Here is a 24,682-nt window from a genome sequence, read left to right as displayed (position 1 = left end):
CAACACCCAAAACACTTTATAAATACACCCAAAACTCATCATTACACACACTCAAAATCCATTTATAAACACACCCAAAAAATATACAATTGTTGATTTTGGGGTTGATTTTGGGTGTGTTTCTATGTTTAAATAGTGTTTGGGTTTTTTATAAATACATGTCTAGGATTTGGTTTATTTATAAATTTGTAAAAATAAAATTCCCACCAAATCAAAATATGAAAAATCGACTTTAGTGCAAAATAAGATTTAGGCTAAAAATGATGGCTCACTAAGTCAATATATACTTTATACGAAAATCCCATAAAATCAAGTTTTCTTATTTGATGTGTAAGGAATAAAAGCTGCCAAAAATTATCTTGAGAAAATGATTATTCCGAAAAACCATTTTTCATACTTAGTCAATATTTTTACATAAAACAAATTTTCATGTATGATATGAATGCATGAAGGGACCTAAGATCAATGTAGGTAAAAAGCTTTAGATGTTCAATCCACAAAAAGGTTTTTAGCCTTTCAAAATTGCACCTCCGCTAAAAAATTTCTGGGTCAGCTAGTGTTACCACACCAATAGTCATAGTCAAAGGTCTTCCACTTTTGTATTTGGTGTTAAAGTTTGTCCCAAACATCAATTTTAATCCTTTTCCATTAATGCAACTCCAAAAGAAAAGCATTTTTCTAAATAAAATTCACAATTTTGTGAATAATATGGCTCTAATTCCATTTTTTTTTTCTTGTGTTTACAACTAGCATGATTTATATGATTTAATGTATACTTTTATTTCTAGGAAAACTATAGAAACTGTTAGTACCCAAAAAAAAAAAAAATTATCATTAGATTTTAAGCTAATAACTTTAGCTATCCCACCTATTGAAAAATTCTTGATTCCGCTTTTGTGCGTATGTTGTAACAATAATATGAATGCCTCTAAATTCTAAGTACGTACATGACTGTACTTTTTCATGCACACTTTAAGCGTGATTATGGAATGAGAGTGATGGGTTTCTTAATCGAGGATTTGATTTGGTAGATGATGTATGAAGATTTTATGGATTTAGATCCTGCCAATAACTATAAGATTAATTTTATCAATATGATGTCGGTCGATACCTAATAATTGATATGGAATATCATAATTAGTAGAAGACTCCAATATTACATGCCGAAAGTCATCCAAACATAGTATAAAGCGTTGGAATTATAAAATTCAGACAAGACTAGTGCAGGCCAAACAAGGAAACACTAAAAACACGCACATGCATATGAAGCATGTGGGACCAAAACAGCTAGCTATTCTTCTGTTCTTTTTCTTTTTTCAATTAGCTTTCGCTATAAGTCAATCAGTGTGTGATGGTCTCTTGTTACTCCACATACGATATTTATGAAAGATATTTGAAAATTTTCTTGCAGAATTGGGAAAGCACTATATCGGATGAATGATTTGTGAGCATGGAATTAATAATGGGAACTATACATTAACACATCTGCCACACGCTTTCTCGAGTTTGACCATGTAAGTTCTTTTGTGCCATTAACCCTTAATCAATTGTATATAGCTAAATACAAAACATGTTAAAATCGATTATAGACAATATTTGGTTGCTAAGCATTTGGTCATTGTCTAAATGTAATGACACGAGCAAAACCAAAGATTATTGGAGGAAATTGCTCTCAATCACATGTAAGAATATGATCTATTCCTAATCACACATTGATTAGAAACAGACGGCATCATTTCAAGCAGGTTCCAAAAGAATTCACCTCTACCAGGCCCATAAAGAAATTTGGCTGAGCATTGACCAAATACTTATGAACCCAAGCAAGACCATATAAGGGAATGACTGCGTAAACATTCTAAGACCTTGTCATTTTGATGGACTACGTAACCTGATCACATACAAACCCCTTGAGAATAAAACACACACACCATAAAGAGAATAAGAAAACACACAAGAACAAAAAGATTTATAATGTTCGACCTCGTGCCTACATCTTCTTGGTGGTCCACCCAAGAAATTCACTAGTATGTAAGAACAATTTTTGTTACAATCAAGAACCACCTTAGCTCTCACAAGAACCCTAACTCTCTTTTCTCTCACCCTTGCTCAAACCCTTTGATTCCCTTATGAACACCCAAGAATTCCCTCTTAAATTCTCTTGTTACTGTCTCTTCTAAATTCCCGACCTCTCTTTGGCTCAGTTAACATAACCCCAAAAGTCCTTTTTATAATGCATAGGACTTGGGTTAAAAGTTAACTAGGAATAGGAAACTAAAATCCTATTTAATTAGGTTAAGGAACCCCGATAAAATAGGAAAGCCACGTCAAAACTGCTGAAAAAAAAAAAACCACATTCAGCATGCGAACAAAATAAGGATGAATACACAGCATCGTCGCGACCCACTAGAAGAAACTGATTGATCGCATGGCCATTGCGATCAATCGCCTCCTGCGTAAACTTCCCTGCTGCTCCTCTCTTGCTGCCGCTGATTTCCTTTTCTTCCAGCATCTATGGTCAGCCAATCTCGAGCTCATAGGCCGCTATAGTTTGATTGAGTACGGGCCCAAGAAACACACTCATCAAAGCCATTAACTATCCCACGACACATAGTTGACATGATAAGCGGGATAACTGGTCTTAACAAAACCTAGAAAAACCTTCTAGTATATGTTACCATGACTCGTACTTGTGACACTTAATCTCCAAACACAGATATTGACAAACCTCTTATGTTGACAATCAAGAACAGAATCAGGGGATGCACATGAATAAGGATTGCATGAGGTCTAGGCTATAGTACTTGGAAAAACCTGGGACCTATCATTCCAGACCCTGATAGACATGTTGTTGAAGAATGGAGGAACTAAGGGGGGAGCCTCGTCTTCTAGAGGCTCGCATCTTGAACCTCGTGCAATCTAACTTTGGCAAGACAACAAACTGATCGATATACACAAGCATTTGAAGTCGATCCAGATGAAACTCTCTCTCTATAATAACACAACTCATAAAAATAACATTAATAACTAGGCAAAAAGTTTCTTTGGGTCTATCTGGTTTACCACTTTTACCACGAAAGTTCTTGTTGTTTCAATTTCATCGTTATTACCCTTGTGGCTTTGAATTTAAGCAATTCAAGAACAGTCTCCAATTTATGTCAAACTCGAGTAACTACTGTTACTTGTCAAGGAGAATTTCGGTACAAAAAAAAATGCTGGAAATAGAAGAAAGGGGAGGCATTTACCTCCCCATTCCCACCTTCCAACCAAGTTGCCTAGCCAACCCTCTCATCACGACCACCACCAACCCTCCCCCACCACAATTAAAATCCGGGGGATTCACTATTATACTCAATATAGGAGCCCAAATTATAAAAACACCATATATGAAATGGATTTTAGAAATACACCCAAAGCCCATTTACAACATAACAAAAAGACTTTTAACTTCTTTTAAATTACAAAACTGCCATTGATTTCTAAAACAAACCCAACCCGAAAATCTCATAAAAAAAGCCCAAAACACCCAATAGGGTATCAAAATAATTTAATAATCAAAATTAAATTCCATAGGGCCAGCTGTCATTTTGTGGGTGTTTTTTGGGTTTGTTTATAGAAATTAAATGGTACATGGTTGATCTATATTATTAGTGCTAAGACTGAATTTACGACTAAATATCTCTTAAAGTTATTGAACAACCATTGCAAAATATTACAACCTCCCATAACATTAGAGAATCGAAAATTTTCCGTGATACAAACTTGGAATTTGCCAAACCCATGAAAATCCCCCAAAACTAATATTTGTTGAACTGTGTTATGAACCAAGAACTTAGATTAGGAAAAATTAATTTACAAAACAAATAAAATTCGCCAAGCAAGTGAAATTTCCCCCAACAAATCAATAGAAACAGAAATTGGGTGGTTGTTGTTTCTCTATAACTTTTTATGAGAAAATTGCATAACGAAAGGGATTGATAAGAGAGAAGAAAATGGAGATGTGAAGGTTGTCGGGGGGTAGGGATCTAATAGTAAGTTCCCACTGAGCTTCTGGAAGGGTGGTTGTGGCATCTACTTTGGGCTGGCGTGGGGAAAGGGACTGGGTGTGGTGAGTAGATATCGAGGAGGGGTGGGGGGCACTACAGGACATCGGCCAGGATATACATGGTTTGGATGAGGGAATTGGGGGATCAGTGTCGGGTGTTACAGTCGCGGAGGGGGCATGAGAGAGAGAGAGAGAGAGATGGCAGTGGTATATTTCTATTGGGTTGGGGACATAGGGTCGAATGTTGTGGTTGGCGTGTGGGCTGGAGGGGGTGGTGGTGCTGAGGGTTTCTCTCTCCCTTCTCTTTCTTTCCTTTTCCTTTTTATTTTTTTATTTTTATCTTTCTTGTTTTAGACTGAAATGCTCCTCAACAAGTAACCACAATTACTCTAAGAGCATATCCAGAAGAGTCTCCAAATTTTAGCCAAATTCTAGCTAAAATAGTTAGAAAGCTATTATAGCAAACTACTTAAAAGATGTTTCCTTCAGCAATGTTCTCTATTTTGGTTAATATGAAATATTTTATTCTTATTTTCTTTTACTTTTTCTCCCTCTTTCTCTTGCAAATCATACCAACCTCCCAAATGTCCCTATCTCTCTCCCCCTTTTTCTTTCTCTTTCTCTTTCTCTTCAATTTGGCGAGCCTCCATTTCACTCTCCTCCTTACTAGATGTAGAGAGCCAAAAGTTGGTTCTCCAAAATAGAGAGCCAAGTAGGGAGTCTGCTAGAAGGAGGATTTTTCTTCTTGTTAGCGAAAGTAGCTACGGATGAGAGGATAGGGAGTCTACTAGAAATGCTCTAATTTGATAAAAATTGGAGAATGTCCTTAAATTGCACCATGGGCGAAAATGCTCAAATTGAAACCCCAAGACTTTAGTAGTAAAACTGATAAACCACAGAGATCAAAAGTGAGGTTTTGCTTAATATGGAAAAGGAGTTCGAGAAATCTGAGTAGTTAGCCAAATGGCAAAGAGAGAACTAGATAGTTAGAAGAGGTCGTTTTGATTACTGGTTCCAAGGAAAGAGACAAAAGTCCCCAAATAACAAGAATTAACTGCATCATTTTCCACAGAATTTCCAGAGCAGCTCCCAAATTGACAAACTTGCATTTAATACAATACTAAATAAACTAGGTAACATTAATTTCCCTGAACAATATTACAATACACTACATGCTGCCAACATAATATATTAAGCCGGTGTGCTTCATTATAAATCAAGGATAAACCTCAATGAGAGACCTTAAACCCAAACAGGGAGTAATCTTATAATGGCTGAAACCTGCGTCAGAAAAGAGCTTAGCCCATTCTTTCTCATTCCTTTCTTTTCCTTTAACCAAGACCATCATCAGCATATCGAAGAAAAGTTGTGTTTCCCCAGATTCCTTATCTGTATTCTTGTTCTCCACTGTCATATCTACGATAATCACCTTGCCTTTCTTGCCCTCTCTTGTAATTGCCTCTTTACATTGCTCAAGTATTTTCACACATTCTTCATCACTCCAGTCATGCAATATCCACTGTTTGTCATACACAATCACCAAACAAAATCATAAATGGAAATCTGTATTTAACAATACAATATCACTAAGGATGAGATTATTTACCTTCAAAAAAATAGCATCGGCCTCAGGAACAGCCTCAAACATGTCCCCTGCAACATATTCCAAGTTCTTACTCCCTTTTAGGTCAGCAACTACATGAGGGAGATCAAGTACAGTGCATTTCATATGAGGGAAGGCATCAGCAATGGACTTGGCCACAGTTCCCGTCCCACCGCCCACGTCAACCAACGAAACCACTCCTTGAAACACCCCCTTACAGTCATCAATCATCAAGCTCGAGATCAACTGGGCATCGCTAGCCATGGCGTCATTGAAAAAATGTGCAAGAGTCGGGTCCTGGTTCCCATAATCCCAAAATGTCATCCCATGCACCACGTGAAACGGCGTAGGATTGTCATTTTGGAACCAAGTGGTCAAATACTGCCATGGATCGGTTAACATGGGATTGAGCATGGCAAGTAAGAAGGGCCTTGCACTCATGGGATTGTCTTTCAGAAGGAGTGCGGAGGCGTCTGTTAGTACATAACCTTGTTCGCCGCCACCACTCACACTTTCTCTGGCAAAGAAGCCGGAGTGGACTAAGATTCGCATAAGGCGTGGGATGAAATGAGCTTTTGTTGGGGAAATTGGTAGGGCGGAGACAAGCTCGGAAAGAATCATGGGTTGGCCATGTTTTTGGATGACATCTGCGATATCTAATTGAACTGCGCATTTGAGGGACATAGAATTTACGAAACTGAAAATGTGGTTCCAAATGTGGGCTTGTGCTTTGAGTAGCTCATGACTTGCTCGCACTTCACTACCCATGCCTTGCTATTGGCTCAAGATTTGGTGAGAATTAAGATTGATGCACATCTCTTTATATAAGTGTGTGGAGTGGGGGGGAGCTAGAGGAGCTTAATGCCTTAAAGGAGGAGAGAGAAATATTTGGAAATTGGGATACCCATGTTTTCCATGTGAACAAACTAATCCACGTGCTAGACATGTTAATTGGCTCTTGTATTTGATGGTGGATTCTTGGGGTGGGCACGGTACGGTATTGAGCTTGTACTGCTATCGATACCGGAAAGTAAAACCGGTATAGTATGGTATGAGATTATCGTTTGCCAAAGTTGATACCGTACCGTGTTGTGCCAAATCGATATCGGCACCATTTCGGTACCAAAATGAGACAACTAAAAAATGCAAGACGGAATGAATAAGACAATAAAAATAGCTACTAAATTTCCTAATTCATTCATATGATATGCCCTTTTATCTTAAGCTTCAGACTGAAGTTTGAAGACAAAACACAACTTTTTTCATAATAATGCTGGCTACCTAGATTAAATCTTATGATTATCCGAGAAAATTTGACATGGGGAAATGGGGAAAACAAAAACTGAGGAACTGAAATTTACATTAATTAAGCCATGAAAATGAACTTGCATATATGATTATCCGAGAAAGTTTGACAGAAGATGCAAAAAGAAAATTACAATTCATAGACATTGATCAAAGAAAGTAAACAACAGCTACCCAGATCCCTAACAGCCTCAAGAAATTCTTCTTTTTTATCTGTACAAATTTGCAAAACGGGACTTTGGAAAATCTCCTTCCTTCCTTCACAGTTCATCACAACAACTATATGTTTCTATTTGAACATGTTTATATTTCGGTACGGTACGGTATTGACCGGTACCAAATACTTGACACCGCTACCATACCATACTCTATTGGTATGGTACTAATTATCTCCCCATTCTAAATGAAACGGTATGAAATCGGTATGGTACGGTATGGTTAGTATACGATTTCTTTATTTCGACTGTTATATATGTAAGCTCTTACAACAAATAAATAACAATGATTCACAGTAAAATGTGGTTTGTGCACGCAAGGAATTATAAAACTAAATTAATCCACACAACATGAATCATGTAAAAGTCATTCATCTTTACTCCGTAATAAAGTGGTAATTAAAAAAAATTATATATATATAGTGGTTATTAACATAAAATCATGTAAGAAGAATGCAAGTAAGTAGCTAGTGCAGATCACACAAGAAAACACTAATTTAAAACATGCAAGTAGGGTCGACGCAGTCTAGCTCACTGAAAAACGGTTTGACTTTGTTACCCTTTTTTTGGCCGAGGCGGCCGACGGAAGGAACTTTTAGTTGGCTATTTCTATTTGTCCTCTTGAAACATTTCGTTTTAGATTGGAAACGATTCCTATTGTTTGAACTTTCCACTAGGTTCACCTTTTTATTCTCTTCCAAAAACGTGCAGATCAACTTGGCAATAGTTTAAAATTGTTTTAGAAGGGTTTTATTCAACGTTGAATTTTATTAAGCTTTTGAATAGTAATATTGTTTAAAGCTTTCTAGTATACTTAATTTGTTCACTTATGTTAAATAGTATAATATTTGTTTGTAAATATTTATTTAAAGTTGGACTTTAATGTCTTTAATTTTGAAAACGTGTAAGCAAGCAACAATTACCAATAAAAAATGCAAGCATTAATGATAGGCTAATAAAGACATAACCGAAGTATCTACTACGTAATTAGACGCTAACAAATTTATTTTTTTATACCTTCTATTCTTTTATTTTATTTAAATTCCAGGGGTGTGTTGTTGTGCTTCTCTATATATATATATATATATATATATTTTAATGAATTTCAAAACATATAGCTATCTAATATTGTTTTTTTATATTTTTACTTTCCTTAACTTTGGACTTTAATGCCTTGACTTTTAAAACGTATAGCTGTCCTTTTTTTAAAATTTGAATTTTATAAGAAGGAAAATAAATTGAAACTTATAGCAAACAAATACGGTAAGGATAATTTTAATATATAAAGGGTTTGGATTGTTATTAAAGATTGTGTTTTCCTTTACCGTAAAATTCTTATTCAAACCCTTTAAATATAATAATATATAAAACAAAGCTTTGATAGTAAAATAAAAATACAGAAACAAATAAACAAGTAAAATAAGTTAATAGTAAGAAAGCAAGTTTGGTATGGTGAAAGCATGTCAAAGACACTGGATAGAAATCTCCAAATCATAGAACCGTTGCCCAAAAATAATAATATGGAAAGTAGAGAATATATGAAAGTAGGAGAATAGAGAAATAAGATTGTGGTGTGTCTCAAATGTGAAGCAGGAGTGACCTTTTATAGGCATCAAACACTTGTAACCTCCATACACATTAAATCATAAAAATGGTGTTACAAATGGCTATGTTTTTCAATTTACTCATAGGGAAGCAAATGATGTTGCACACCGACTTGCTCGATTTGGTCTGCATACTGTGGACAATTTTACTTGGTTTGAGGTGCCCCTTGCTCTTATTCAGGACGCTCTATTATGTGATTTGTTGAGTCGGGGTTAGGTGTGTTGTCCCCTCTGTTGTAACTTTTCATTTTATCAATAAAGTTTCCCTCATTTCGTCGAGGTTCTCTAAAAAAAACCATAAAAATTAAGGCAATGAGTAAAAAATATAACCTGAAATTTAAACAATCATAACTCCCATAATAAATAAATAAAAACAGTCAATAATTTAAATAAAAACCAAACGACAAAATTTTAAAAGCCTTTCAAAGTCAACCGTTTCATGCACACTTTAAGCAATATACATGTTTCTAATATGGAATGAGAGTGATAGGTTGCTCAATGGATATATGAAGATTTTATGAATTCGGGTCCTGCCAGTAACTATAAGATTAATTTTATGAATTCGGGTCGCTGTTGTACCACTAAGATTATTGTAATATATATTCAATGTTGATACCTAATTGATATGGAAGATCATAATTAAAAGACTCCACTATGAATTGCAGGGGGCATAGCCAAAAGATGTTTCGTCCAGAAAAGAAAGTCATCCAAACATGCATAAGCGTAGGAATTATAAAATTCAGACAAGACCGCACAATTATGTAATCGTTTTTTATTGCAAAAAGTCGTTCTTAAAATATATATTCAGAATTAAATACGTTATCATATCACTGTGATATAAATGAATGCAAGTGGCCAGCGCAGGTCAAACAAGCAAACATTGTAATATTGTTGGTTCAAAACAGCTAGCTATTCTTCTTTTCTTTTTCTTTTTTCAATTAGCTTTTGCTATAAATCATTCAGTGTGTGAGATGGTCTCCTGTTACGCCCAGCACAACTTCCACATGCGATATTTATGAAAGATATTTTAAATTTATCTTGCACATAACTGGGAAAACACTATATCGGATGAATGATTTGTGAGCATAGGAAAGCACTATATCCGATGAATGAGTACAAGGGAGCTACACATCAACACATCTGCCACACGCCTATCTCGAGCAGTTTTTTTTTTTTTTTTTTGGTCGAATGCTTATCTTGAGTTTGACAATATAAGTTCTTTGTGTCATTAACCCTTAATCAATTGTATATCGCTAAACACAAAACATGTTAAAATTCGATTATCACTTTATTAGAGCATTTGGTCATTGTCTAAATGTAGTGGTAGCTAGATTTCACCAGCCAATTAATGTAATGACGCGTGAACAAAAGCAAAGGTTATTGGAGGAAATTGCTCTCAAGGGCACGTGGGAAAGGGATCTACTCCTAACCACACATTGATTAAAAACAAACGACAACATTTCAAGCAGGTTCCAAAAAAAAGTCACCTCAACCAGCCCCATAGAGAAATTTGGCTGAGCATTGGCCACATACCTCTGAACCCAAGCAATGCCATATAATATAAGGGAATGACTGTGCAAATACTCCAAGACCTTGTCGTTGATGGATTACGTACCTGGACCATACACAAACTCCTTGAGAATAAAACACACACACAACGTAAGCAAAACACACATGATGAACACAAAGATTTATAGTGTTTGACCTCGTTCCTACATCTTCTTGGTGATCCATCCGAGAAATTCACTAGTATGTAATAATAATTTTGGTTACAATCAAGAACCCTCTTAACTCTCACAAGAACCCTAGCAATCTTTTCTCTCACCCTTGCTCAATTTTGATTCTTTATAAACACCCAAGAATTCCCTCTTAAATTCTCTTGTTACTCTCTCTTCAAAATTCCCCGACCTCTCTTTGGCTCGGCTAACTTAACATCCAAAACTCCTTTTTATAATGCTTAGGACTTGGGTTGCAAGTTAACCAGGAATACGACACCAAAATCCTATTTAATTAGGTTAAGAAACCCAATAAAATAGGAAAGCATGCAAAGAAAATAAGGACAAAGTGATCGATCGCTTCCTCATGCGATCGACTGCTTGGAACACTCGTCACGGCCCACTAGAAGAAACCGATTGATCGCATGGCCATTGTGATCAATCGCCTCTAGCGCAAACTTCCTTGTTGCTCCTCTCTTGCTGCTGATGATTTTCTCTCTTCGAGGTCATAGGCCACTTTAGTCGTTGATTGTGTATTGGCCCAAGCAACACACTCATTAAAGCCATTAACTATTCCACGACACATAATTAACATGATGAGTGGGATAACTGGTCTTAACAAAACCTAGAAAAACCTTCTAGTATATGTGACCATGACTCGTACTTGTGACACTTAATCTCTAAACACAGAGATTGACAAAACTCTTATGTTGACAATCAAGAACAGAATCATGGGATGCACATGAATAAGGATTGCATGAGGTCTAGGCTATAGTACTTGGAAAAACCTGGGACCAATCATTCCAGACCCTGAGAGACATGTTGTTGAAGAATGGAGGAACTAAGGGGAGCATCATCTTCTAGAGGCTCACATCTCAAACCTCGTGATGTTCACCCGTTTTATATTTGTTCATGTGATAGTAGGGTAAAGTTCCCCATTGTCTTGAAAATCATTGACTGGTCAACAAGTCAACTTTTTTATTTTTGTGTATGAGCGTGCCACTGCTAGCAATAAAAATCCTAGCAGATTTCTTTAAAAATGGATAACTTGCGCCCCGAGTCACTGATTTCTAAACAAGCGATTGTGAATTTGGGTGAGGAATATCTCCAAAGTAAGTTCTTTTCTTGCCTCAAACTGGTGAGGACTTCACAAATTTTCATAGTACAAAACTGGTAGTTCTGGCTAGAATAAATCATAAGAAAGCAAATTGCTTCAAGCAGAACTGTCTTTTACAAGACTCAGAAAAGGAGAGACCAACTCTAAAAAAGACAAAAGAGCATTGTACTTCAATTTCTTCCTGGATAGCTGCTTTTTATTCGGACTGGATTGGATGTATCTGTGCTGGATTGGACCATTAACAACTTCAATTGTCAAGTTTCAGCTATAAATTGATACCAACATTCGAGTTTGGCAGAACTTTAATCTATTTCAAGCCCTAAAAGACTTTTTGAACGGGCAGAATTGGAACCTCTTTAGTCTGGAAGGGGCATAAATGGCTGGATTTGATGATTATTGAGTTGAAACTGGGCTGTAGTACCTGTTCTGCTTGATCAGGATTCTCCATAAATTTGTTGAGGTTTTCATATTTGTAAAACCCGAACTTTGCTTGTTTTGGCTTATGCTGAACCAAATTTGTAACGTGAGAAATCTCGCTTTGTATGACCATTTTTCTGAAACTGAACTGAATTTAGAGACTCTGAATTCTAGCTTGACTTGTTTGTTGTGGCTCAATGAGCTTTGGTTGCTTCAGTGTTTTGAAGGTTTTTTGAGATCAAGTGATCATTTTGAGTTTTTATTTTTGATTGATTTTTTGGCTGTCCTTTGATCTGTTCACATTCTCTCATATTTATATAAAAACGTTGGAATGGGTTTTCTAATCTTTTAATATTGGGCGGCAGATTTTCTAAAAACAAAATCTTTTATTTTAAATGTCAAAGAAATGGGCATTTTATCTATTCTGGTAGACAAACCATCAACAGTCAGTTCTTTATGGTGATCACTTCTCTGTTTTTTGAAAGAAAAACCTAAGCCCTTTTTAACCTTTAACTGCTTTTTGTAAGAATTCAATCTGCCGTGATAGTTAGTTTGCTTTTTCCTGATGGACAACTTCCTGCTCCCTACTTATTTCTTTAGAAAATGTAGTCTGCTTATCCCTTGGAAATGATGCATGTCCTGATGCAGAATTATATAGAAAGAGATTTTCATCTTCTTTTGACTGAAAAGACTGGAGATCTCTTCCTGTTTAAGACCTGCCTTCATTAACTCCCTATCAGCCATTGTGACTAGTTGAAATTGCTGACTTTTCAAAGTCAGGTAGTCACGTGGGTTTGCTTCAATTTTTGGCTTTTCTCTTTTTCATTTGATCACGCCAAGCCCAGGTTGAGTTTTGGGACTGTGGGCTGATTTCTTTTCTCTGTTTTCCAAAGCCCAAGTTTTATTCTCGTGGGATGACAGATCCTGGGCTGGGCTCTCTCGATTTTGGGCTCTTGATTCCAATTTAAATGGAAAAGTCCAAACTGCTTGGATTCTGAGATTGCTTTTTCGTTCTAGGCCTCCAGCGCTTGGGTGTGCAGAATTTTGGCCGAAACACGTGCAGTCTAACCTTGGCGAGACAACACAAACTTATTGATATACACAAGCATTTGAAGTCGATACAAATGAGACTATCTCTCCGTAATAACACCTCATGAAATGCCTCCTTGACCAGGTAAAATTAATACAAATTCATCAATAACATTAATAATTAGGCAAAAAGTTACTTTGGGTCTATGTGGTTTATCACTTTTACCACTAAGGTCCATTTTGTTTCAATTTGATCGTTATTACCCTTGTGGTTTGAATTTAAGCAATTCAAGAACGCCTCCAATTTGTGTCAAACTCGAGTAACTACAGTTACTTGTCAAGTAGAATTTCGGTCCAGAAACAGATGCTGGAAATAGAAGAAAGGGAGGGGCATTTCCCCTCCCCATTCCCACCTCTCTCATCACGACCACCACTAACCCTCCTCCTCCCCCACCACAATTAAAATTATTGAACAACAACCTTTACAAAATATTACAACCTTCCATAACATTAGAGAATCCAAATTGCCGTGATACAAACTTGGAATTTGCAAAATGAAAATCCCCCAAAACTAATATTTGTTGTACCGTGTTATGAACCAAGAATTGAGATTTATCAAAAATAAAAAGAAAAAAAACAAATAAAATTCGCCACGCACGTGAAATTTCCCCGAACAAATCAATAGAAATAGAAATTGGGTGGTTGTTGTTTCTCTATAACTTTTCCTGAGAAAATTGCAGAAGGAAAAGAAAATTAAGAAAAAAGAGGAAAGTTTAGAGAAGGATTGATAAGAGAGAAGAAAATGGAGAAGTGAAGGTTGTCGGGGGAGTGGAATCTAATAGTAAGTTCCCATTGAGCTTCTGGAAGGGTGGTTGTGGCTTCCACTTTGGGCTGGCGTGGGGGAAGGGAAGGGACTGGGTGTGGTCAGTAGATATCAAGGAGAGGTGGGGCGCACTGGGGAACATCGGCGAGGAGATACATGGTTTGGATGGGGGAATTGGCGGATGGGTATTGGGTGTTACAGTCGCGGCAGGGGAGTGAGAGAGAGAGAGAGATGGCGGTAGTAGATTTGTATTGGGTTCGGGACATGGGGTCGAGTGATGTGGTTGGCGTGTGGGCTGGCGGGGGTGGTGGCGCAGAGGATTTCTCTCTCCCTTCTCTTTCTTTCCTTTTCCTTTTTTTATTTTTTAATTTTTTTAATTTTTTATCTTTCTTGTTTTGGACCGAAATCCTCTTCAAGTAATTGCAGTTACTCTAATTTGACAAAAAATGGAGAATGTCCTTGAATTGCACCACATGGGAGAAAATGATCAAATTGAAGCCACAAGACTATAGTATTGAAAGTGATGAACTATATGAATCAAAAGTGAGGTTTTGCCTAATATGAAAAAGGAGTTTGAAATAAATGTTGATGGTTCTCGCAAGGGTGGTATTGGTTGTATTGGTGCTGGTGGTATCATTCGTGATTCCTTTGGGGACTGGATGGGTGGGTTTGCTGTCAACTTGGGTATTGGGCAAACTCTGGATGCTGAGCTCTGGGGGTTATTCTTTGGTTTGAAGCTTGCTGCGGCTAAAGGGGTGGCTAGGCTTTCCATTGAAATGGATTCTATGACTGCTGTTCAGCTTATCAAGCAGCATGTTCCTAGTTGTCTTCATCCTTGTGCTGGGGGTGATTGCAAGTTGTGTTGCTTTGATGAGGAAGTTTGAGTCTGTTGAGCTTACTCATGTTTATAGGGAGAGGAATGCTGCTGCAGATTGCTTGGCTAATTGGAGTCTGAATATGGATCTGGGGGTTTGCTATTTTGATGATGCTCCAATTTGGATTAGCTCTATTCTGGTTGGTGATATGTTGGGGGCTGTGAAGCCTCAGATGATTAGTATTAGCTAGTTGTTTTTTGCTTCTGGGGTTTTTCCCCCCTCTTCATCAAAAAACAAAAACAAAAAGGGAGTTTGAAAAATCTGAGTAGTTGAATGAACGTCGTGTACTGATTACTGGTTCTAAGCAAAGAGACAAAAGTCCCCAAAATAACAAGAATTAACTGCATCATTTTCCATAGAATTTCCAGTGCAGCTCCCAAATTGACAAATGCATTTAATACAATACTAAATAAACTAGGTAACATTAATTTCCCTGAACAATATTACAATACACTACATGCTGCCAACATAATATATTAAGCCGGTGTGCTTCATTATAAATCAAGGATAAACCTCAATGAGAGACCTTAAACCCAAACAGGGAGTAATCTTACAATGGCTGAAACCTGCGTCAGAAAAGAGCTTAGCCCATTCTTTCTCATTCCTTTCTTTTCCTTTAACCAAGACCATCATCAGCATATCGAAGAAAAGTTGTGTTTCCCCAGATTCCTTATCTGTATTCTTGTTCTCCACCGTCATATCTACGATAATCACCTTGCCTTTCTTACCCTCTCTTGTAATTGCCTCTTTACATCGCTCAAGTATTTTCACGCATTCTTCATCACTCCAGACATGCAATATCCACTGTTTGTCATACACAATCACCAAACAAAATCACAAATGGAAATCTGCATTTAACAATATAATATCACTAAGGATGAGATGATTTACCTTTTAAAAAATAGCATCGGCCTCAGGAACAGCCTCAAACATGTCTCCTGCAACATATTACAAGTTCTTACTCCCTTTTAGGTCAGCCATGAGGGAGATCAAGTACAGTGCATTTCATATGAGGGAAGGCATCAGCAATGGACTTGGCCACAGATCCTGTCCCACCGCCCACGTCAACCATCGAATCCACTCCTTGAAACACCCCCTTGCAGTCATCGATCGTCAAGCTCGAGATCAACTGAGCATTGCCAGCCATGGCATCATTGAAAGAAAGTGCAAGAGTTGGGTCCTGGTTCCCATAATCCCAAAATTTCATCCCGTGCACCATGTGAAACGGCGTAGGATTGTCATTTTGGAACCAAGTGGTCAAATACTGCCATGGATCGGTTAACATGGGATTTAGCATGGCAAGTAAGTACGGCCTTGCGCTAATGGGATTGTGTTTCAGGAGGAGTGCGGAGTCTTCTGTTAGTACATAACGTTGTTCCCCACCACTCAGACTTTCTGGAGCAAAGAAGCGGGAGTGGACTAAGATTCGCATGAGGCGTGGGATGAAATGAGCCTTTTGTTGGGGAAATTGGTAGGGCGGAGACAAGCTCGGAAAGAGTCATGGGTTGGCCATGTTTTTGGATGACATTTGGGATACCTAATTGAACTACACATTTGAGGGACATAGAATTTATGAAGCTGAAAATGTGGTTCATGTTTACACCATAATCAATCGAGCATATCTAACATAAAAACAATTGGCACCAAGGAAGACACGCCTTTTCCCTTGCTGAAATATCCCAAAGGGACACACAAACAAACCCCTAGTGGTTCTCGGGCGACTGGGTCATGCGCAAGGTTTCCTTGGCCACCAAAAACTCTATAGAGTGTACCCTGGAACCTACGTGGGAAGGCCCTTATAAGGTTGTCAAGGTTTGCCACCTAGGCACTTATCAGCTTCGTGATCCCAATGGCAAGACTCTGCCTCATCCATGGAGCGCTGATCACCTTAAGTACTACCACAAGTGATCATGGGACGCTTCTTGTTTCCTGTCCAAGTAAGGTTTTTGTTTCCTCATGCCTCAGCACTTATCTTAGGCCTTAGGCTAACACACTATGTACTTTTTGCCTTTCGGCATCTATCTAATGAAACGCCTGACTTGGCTTCTCTCTATCATCACATGTTATCATTTCTGCCAACACAATTGATACCAAAGAAAACAAGTCTAATATCATAGAAAATAAAGGCAACCTTGCCCCATGGCAAGGAAAAATGTTTATACAAAACAAAGATAACACATCATTGTTCCATAAATAAACAAAATACATAAGGTAGGAAAAGCCTTCAGGCCTCGGTAGGCGGCGCATCTGCAGCAGCAGGCTCTGGAGCAATGATGGCAGTCTCCTCCACCGGCGAGGCAACTACAGTGGCCTCGGTAGTGGGGCTAACTGAAGGAGGTATGCCACTTGTATCAAAGTTAATCTAAAGCGAAGGGTTGAACTTCGCCAAAGTCTCCTCCCAGGTGAATCTGCTCATCCACCAACAGATCCAAGATATAACTGTTCAGCTCCTCTGAAGTTCGGTACGACTCAACCGCTACGGCTAGAGCAGCAGCTATCTCCTTGGCCTTTTTCGATTCACCCTCAGTGAACTCCCGCTCAGAAGACGCCAATCTCTCCTTCAGCTCATCTACCTCTGTGGCAAGAGCCGCCTTCTGCAAGAGCAAGGCATTCCTCTCTCGGATAGCCTATTTCGCCTTCGTCACCTTGTCTTTGACCATTTCCTCGTGCCTCTTCATCCTTTCAATCTCCTTATTTGCCTTAACTAGATTAACGTACATCTCGCCAAAGGCCTACAAAACAAAGCATTGTCAGTTCAAGAAAAACCAGCATAACAAAAAAGCCATTTTTACAAAGACATAACTTACATAGGCAGATGTGAGGATCGTCTTCTGTGCCAACTCTGCAAAGGAGGAGGTCTACGTCCTCGCCAAGGCCTCGGGATCACTCTTGATAGCTTCCAAGAAGACGTTGACCAAAGGCACCTCCTACTGGTGCATGGCCAGGCTCACCTCCTTCTTCGCTGACGCAACCCGCCAAGTCAACCCTCTCCATCCCTCGGCAAAAACCTCCTCCATACCAAAGGTAAGCTTCGATGTGCTGCAGATCAAAGGTTGAAAGCCTCGGTTCCGTCCCCATCACTATGGTGGGCTTCCTCCAAAGCCTTCCTCTTCCCCAAAGGCTTTGGCGACAAGCCCTTCATCATCTCGAGCGCTTCCCGCTTGCTTGCCACCCTCATTCTTAGCCTTTTTCGCCTGAGACGCCTTCAGCTGCTTCTACTTTTCGGCTTCATCAATGTGCATGACCACTTTCGTTGATCCCTTTATGACACTAGCCACTACACATCAAAACCTAAGTTAGTCACGACCACAAAAAAAGAAAGAGAAGACAAACAACAACAGTAACTCAAATACTTACTCCCTTGCAAGAGTCCGGACTCTAGCAGATTCTTAAGTGTGACTAAGTTTCGGTACTCCCTCTCATTCTCCGATAGCAATGATCTCACCTTCCCCACTTCGTCTTCCTTCTCCTTTAAAATGGGCCCCCAGTTCAACGAACCTATAACACAAAAAGATTATCACTCAAACCTCCGTACCCGCGTCAACGAAAACAAACGAAGAAACAAGAATGCTAGCAGTAAAATACACAAAACAACAATCAGTCTTGAAGGTTGGGGCCAAGGACCTATAGAATGGAAATGGCTAGGAACGTGTTTCGCAACGGTCTTCCCTGATGGGCACTCCCAATCACCATAGGCCAAACACCACCTGTTCCTCCAAGATTTCTGAGAAGAAGGCAAGTGACTAATGAAGTAACCTTTCTCTTTAGCCTTTCAGCAATTGGCTTGCATCCAACCAAAGTTTCCCTGTTATCTAGAAACTGAATAGAGATACATGAACTGCTCAAACGTTGGCTCCCCCGATCCCGCCAACCACCAAGCAATATATACCCCATGCAGTAAAATCCAGAAGTTGGGATTATATTGCCTTGGGGCATACTCCAACTTAGCCAACATCATCTGCACCCACAGATGAAGTGGTAGTCTGAAGCCATGGTTATACATATATGTAAAAATGAGCACACATCCCTCTAGAGGATATTTCACCACATCCGCTGCAGTCGATAGCCTTAAACCCATCGAAGAAGGGACACTGTAATCAGACCGAATCTCCACTAGTTTTACCTTTGTTAGTGTATTCTTCCTCGGCAAGGGGACACCAACCCGTACTTCCAACCCCTCAAAAGCATAAGCGACGGCTACCTCCACTGAACCCAATAGTCCTGTTTGATTGCTCGAGCCCACCTCTGGTGTCTGAGACAAGGCCAAAACCTGATCAGCTACAACCTTTAATACACTATAATTCCTCTACATCTCCCTATACTCAGCCTCCCGAGAATCCACTAATGGCTCTCTCCTCTTACAATTGAGCCCTACCATCCTACTCTCTATCACACCTTCTACACATATAGGCTTGGCTCATCACTTTCGATATCTTCCCTACCAAAGGCAGGGGGGTCCTGACTTTCTCTATCAGAACTGTTAGACATCTACAATATGCATAAACAAGAAAAAAGAACTAATCCACATGTAAGCAAGATCAAACACAAAAAGCCAGAAACAGACAATCACACCTGCATGCTCTTTGCTCTATGAATGAAATTCAACAAGTTCATATCCATATTCAACATGTTCATCCCAATGTTCAAGACGATCGTACCAAAAAAGACATTTCAATTCAAAAATTCAAAGGAAATGAGGTCTAACCTTGTTTGCACCACCATGGAACGGCTACCGGAAATCACCTGACCAACGCACCACCACAAAATATCATGCCAGAAATCTCCTCCTCCCCTTCTCACTCTCTAGAAAATTTTCTCTCAAGCCACAAGTGTTTTGCCTTCTCCCTCCCAGAGACCCTATTTATAAAAACTTCAAGGTACCGACTTCTCGACTTACACAAAAACCCTAGCACTGTTTCACCTTCCCCCTCGAATTTCGTGTACCTACCCCACAATTCAGAACTCAAAATTAAAAAAAAGAAAAAGAAAAAGAAGGGATGAAACCAGCCTTGTCGAATGGCAAGAGCTGTGCTGAAGACACGGAGGGGGGCGCAAGATTGGACCAGCCTTGCCAAATGGTAAGGCCTCATATAAATTTTTTTTAGCCTTGCCGAGACGGTGACAACACCAAACCAGCCTGGGTCACCTTGCCGGGGCCTTGGTTACCTTGCGGGTTCGTTCACCTTGCCGAGCACAGGCGCCTTGATCACATTGCCGACGCCTTGGTCACATGGATTTTTCCTTGACCTTGCCGAAGCCCACAAAACCCAAGGATTCCAAATCCACTAACCTGAAGGCCCTTGCCGAACAGCAAGGACAAGCCAACCTTCAAAACTCGCAAGACAACCTCCTTCGAAACGTGCTGAAGGTGCTCACAGAATCTCCATGTTCAAAGCACCTACCGAATGCCAGATCTTGTGCTTTAGATATGGAATCAAGACTCCCTCTTTCCAAACAGACACTTGACTTCTTCTCTCAAACACTGCTAAACGACAATTATCAAAACCCCTCTTTCTTCCTTTTTATTTTATTTAGCATAACCCTAGACAAAATGAGCCCTTGCCGAAAGCCCAAAACCCACCATGGTTCTACCAAAAGCCCAGAGGCCCAGCCCCTCACAATTATTCTCCCTTAAAAAAACAAAAAAAAACCCAAAAAAAAACCGAAAAACCAAAAAAACAAATCGACCCAGCCTTGCTGAACGACAAGGACTATGCAAAAGCAAACGGAGGTCACGAAAAATTGCAACCTTGCCGAACGAAAAGGAATATTCTGAAAAGTACAGCATCTTACCATTCCTCTTGTCGAATGTCAATGCTAAGGATACCTTCGCCTCCAAATTTTTTTCCAAATCACCCTTGCCGAACGGCAAGGGCAGTGCAGAAGCTAGAGAGATGCTTGTGACCCTCTTTGAGAAATTCCTACCAAGCTAATGAGAAGCTAAGGAGATGTCGAACGTATGGCCTCCTTCCAAACCATAGCCCCTGCCGGAGCGGTGAGGACTCCCTACCCAACAACGATTATCTAAGGACTGGTTGTTCAGAGAACCGTGGCCAAAATGAGAGAACCCCAAGTCATACCGACACTTGGGAGGCCCAACTCCAAGCCACGTACAAACTCTTTCCTTGCCAAAGCCCATACCAAGCCCAAGTCCTCACAATGGCCCCCTGCCGAAAGGCAAGGGATGGGCCAAAGGCCATGAAGGCTCACAAACAAGTTTTTCCCAACCAAAAGGCCCATGCCATGCCGAAGGCCCTAGGAGTTCACCACCTTGCTGATCCTTGGATACGCGGGGTTGTGCTGAAGCATTAAATGGCTCACAACACTCTTGCAAGTGAACATTGCGGAAGCCATGGACACACTACCTACCAATATCCTCCCAAATGACCCTTGCCGAATGGCAGGGTCTGTGCAACAAGAAAAGGGACTACCTCCCCCTCCCTTTTTTATTTTCAAGTCCTTGAAAATCTAGTGGCTCAGCCCCAGGCCATTTACCGAAGGCTCACGCAAAGCCCGATGGCCCCGTATCGAAGGCCCAAAGGGCACATGAACTTTTTCCTGTCACCAAAACTCGTGCCAACTCAAACCCACTTTGGCTCCTCGCCAAGAGGCAAGGATTGTGCCAAACGATCTAAAGGCCTAAAAAAAAATTATATCTTGCCACAATTGAGGCCACGCCCTAGGCTCCATGCCGAAAGCCCATTAACCTCTAGCAAACTCTCGTCCAGAGGCTCATGACAACCCCGTTCAGGCCCTGGCCAAAGGCCTAGTGGGCTCACAAAACTCCTACCATGCCTTCAAAAGATGGGCGCAACTTCTAGCTTGCCAACTTGGGGGACTCGGAAACGCCCTACGGCTCCTACCAAACCAAGGATGCTCAGTCATGATTATGCAAAAAACTCACAAAAGTTCCCAACCCAGAAGTTACTTCTTGACCACGAATTTGGGGGATTACTGTTTGCACCATAATCAACTGAATATATCAAACATCAAAACGACTAGTACCAAGGCAGACACGCCTTCTTCCCTGATGAAATACCCCAAAGGGACACATAGACAAATCCCTAGAAAATGACTGACGTCATCACCTTCCGACATGCGGAAGGAAGACACTCTTCTGAAGCGGTCCACTTGCCAAAGCTCTCGACTGCCGAACCTAATCTCCAGGGACATGTGTCACCACCACAATGGCTTGCACAGAGTCCCACATTGAAACTTTGTGCAAAACTCCCATTTTCACTTCCCTATAAATGGGGAACAATACCCGAGTAAAAAGGGTAACTATTTTCTCACCTTTACTATTACTCTGCCAAAATTACCACATGTAGCTGACTTAAGCATTGGAGAAACTTCGGCAGGCACCACACCGGTGTCCGAAGCTTGACAACTGCTTCTTCCTCCTTGTCTTCTGCAGATTCTTCAAACTCCGAAGGTCCTCACCTTCTTCCCTATTGAAGACCCAACACTTCCCTACCTAAGTTGACCATCCCCAAAAAGAGCATGAATAGTTCCAAAATGTGGGCTTGTGCTTGGAGTAGCTCATGACTTGGTCTCACTTCACTACATATGTCTTGCAATTGGCTCAAGATTTGGTGAGAATTAAGATTGATGCACATCTCTTTATATAAGTGTGTGGAGTGGAGGGGGAGCTAGAGGAGCTTAATGCCGTAAAGGAGAGAGGGAGAGATATATTTGGAATTTGGGATACCCATGTTTTCCACGTGAACAAACTAATCCACGTGTTAATGTTATGTGGTTTGTGCTCGCAAGACAACTGCCAAATATTGCTGTGGTCAGGATAGCAATGGAATTATAAAACTAAACTAATCCACACAACATGAATCATGTAAAAGTCATTCATCTTTACTTGCTAATAAAGTGGTTATATACATATTATATATAGTGGTTATTAACATAAAATCATGTAAGGAGAATACAAATAGCTAGTGCAGATTGTAAACCCTTACTAAGCTTTTACACCATAACACTAACCTTGTTCAACCATGGTAATTATAGAGAGTCTTCTTCACCTTTGCAGCACCTTATAATCTCTTTCTCTTAGATAGGGTGAGAGTCTTTTTGATAGTGTGTTGTTGCAAGGGAAGGGATCCCTATTTATACATGCATTACTCGAATGCCATGCATGTCAACAAGCATTTGAGTATTCTATTCTATTTGCATTAGACTAGATTTGTTTCAATTCATATTGTATTAGGAATTCTGTTAACACTTGTGTTTTACTTCGATAAGCTTTGTACAAGTAGTTATCCAAAAAGGTTGAGATTTATTCCATAATCAATTAAAACACTTGAGCTCTCTTAGAGATTAGGAGATCACATTTACAGGACTAAGACAATAAATTGTCTTACATTCTCCCAATTGATCGACTAATCCTTGAGTGATTTGTATTGATCACTTAAGCCTTTGTGAAATATAACTCAAACTTATTCCCATCAAGCAATTGTCATTTTCGAAGAATGAGAAAGAACCATCAAGACTACACTGGATATCTCATACTCCAGGGTCTTTATAATCACATTTAACATAAGCATCCATCAAGATTAAATAGAAAAATAAACATGTTCTACTGTAAAACTTTATGAACATGTTCATTCAATGTCCCTTAATTTGACTACCAAGGTCTCATCATTTTATGTAAACGATTTCACTATCGTGAATGAAATACTACACATAGATACCTTAAGCTAGCCTTTCTGCTTAATTTCATTCAAGTACTTGAGATAACATATGCAACAGGTAAATTACTTTAATATGTTAAATGAAAATTTTCTTTATTTTGAACCTCAAACTAGATTAACATCCATCGAAACCAACCAACTGTCAATAAGGTAATAAACTAAGTAAAACTAAGTAATAAACTAAGCTCCCACAGTTTTAGGCATTCATATAAACTATGAGTCCCATGCTTAAGACATGCCTGTGAAAAACAGCATTTGGCACTCCTTTGGTGAGAGGATCTACTATCACCTGTTCAGTGCTAATGTGACTTAAAATGGTATAACCTTGAGCAATTTTCTCCTTTACTATTATGTACTTAACATCCAGCAGCCTCGAACCTCCTGTTCTTTTATTCCCCTTTGCAAACAACATAGCTACACTATTGTCATTCCAAAGTTGAATAGGTTTGTGAATAGATTCCACCACATTGAAACTAAGAATGAAATTTCTTAACCACATAGCCTGATAGGTGGCTTCATAACATGCTAGAAATTCAGCATGCATTGTTGATCTAGTTGTAAGAGGTTGTTTGATGCTTCTTCACGATACTACCGCTCCTCCAAACATAAACACAAAACCAGATGTGGATTTTAATGTATCTTGACATTCTGCAAAAATCAACATATGCAAATCCTTGTAATTCCAATTGTTCACTTCTCTTGATACCAGTTTGTAGTCTTTTGTTCTCTAAGTATCTCATAACTTTCCTCCCTATAACCCAATGCGCTTATCCAGGGTTTAACTGAAATCTTCCTAACATGCTAACTGCAAAAGCCAAATCAGGTCTTGTACACACTTATGCCTACATGAAACTCCCCACTAGTGTAGCATAGGGTTTGTCATCCATTTCAAGCTTCTCTTGTTCAGATTTAGTTGCCTACTCAGTGCTTAACTTATCTCCTTTTGCAATGGGAACATCACTTCCTACACAATCCTGCATATTGAATCTTTCAAGTACCTTCTCTATATAAGATCTCTGTGATAGTCCAAGCAAACCCTTCTCTCGTTTTCTACTTGTGTCTATGCCTAATTCGTAGGTTGCTTCTGTCATATCAGTCATGTCAAAATGTTTGAACAGAAAACTTTTACAATCATGTAACATAGTGAGGTTTGTGCAAGCCAATAAAATGTCATCCACATAGAGAACCAAAATAATGAAATGTCTCCCACTCATCTTCATATATATGCACTTATCCAA

At 39.3% G+C, this 24,682-nt stretch overlaps 1 protein-coding gene and 1 pseudogene across 1 annotated transcript; both read right to left on the bottom strand.

The window, feature by feature from the left end:
* Window positions 1–5,083: 5,083 nt before the first annotated feature.
* On the bottom strand, window positions 5,084–6,431 carry LOC103328491 (putative O-methyltransferase 3). Its single transcript, XM_008230886.3, has 2 exons — window positions 5,649–6,431; window positions 5,084–5,561 (listed from the first exon to the last, which is right to left on the bottom strand). Exons 1-2 carry the CDS (start codon window positions 6,411–6,413, stop codon window positions 5,259–5,261), a joined length of 1,068 nt encoding a protein of 355 aa, XP_008229108.2. The 5' UTR covers window positions 6,414–6,431; the 3' UTR covers window positions 5,084–5,258.
* An 8,752-nt stretch (window positions 6,432–15,183) lies between these two features.
* Window positions 15,184–16,192, bottom strand: LOC148917728 (putative O-methyltransferase 3; annotated as a pseudogene).
* Window positions 16,193–24,682: the final 8,490 nt, after the last annotated feature.

The sequence above is a fragment of the Prunus mume genome, linkage group LG4, assembly GCF_029339155.1.
Source record: "Prunus mume cultivar Tortuosa linkage group LG4, ASM2933915v1, whole genome shotgun sequence".
NCBI classification, from domain to species: Eukaryota; Viridiplantae; Streptophyta; class Magnoliopsida; order Rosales; family Rosaceae; genus Prunus; species Prunus mume.
This window is presented reverse-complemented; position numbering and strand designations above follow the sequence as displayed.

Excerpts from the sequence above, each read along its gene's own strand:
- LOC103328491 (XM_008230886.3), bottom strand. The coding sequence starts at position 6,413 with ATGGGTAGTGAAGTGCGAGCAAGTCATGAGCTACTCAAAGCACAAGCC. Across the intron at positions 5,562-5,648 it reads CCGATGCTATTTTTTTGAAG|TGGATATTGCATGACTGGAG; the intron begins GTAAATAATCTC and ends TATGACAAACAG.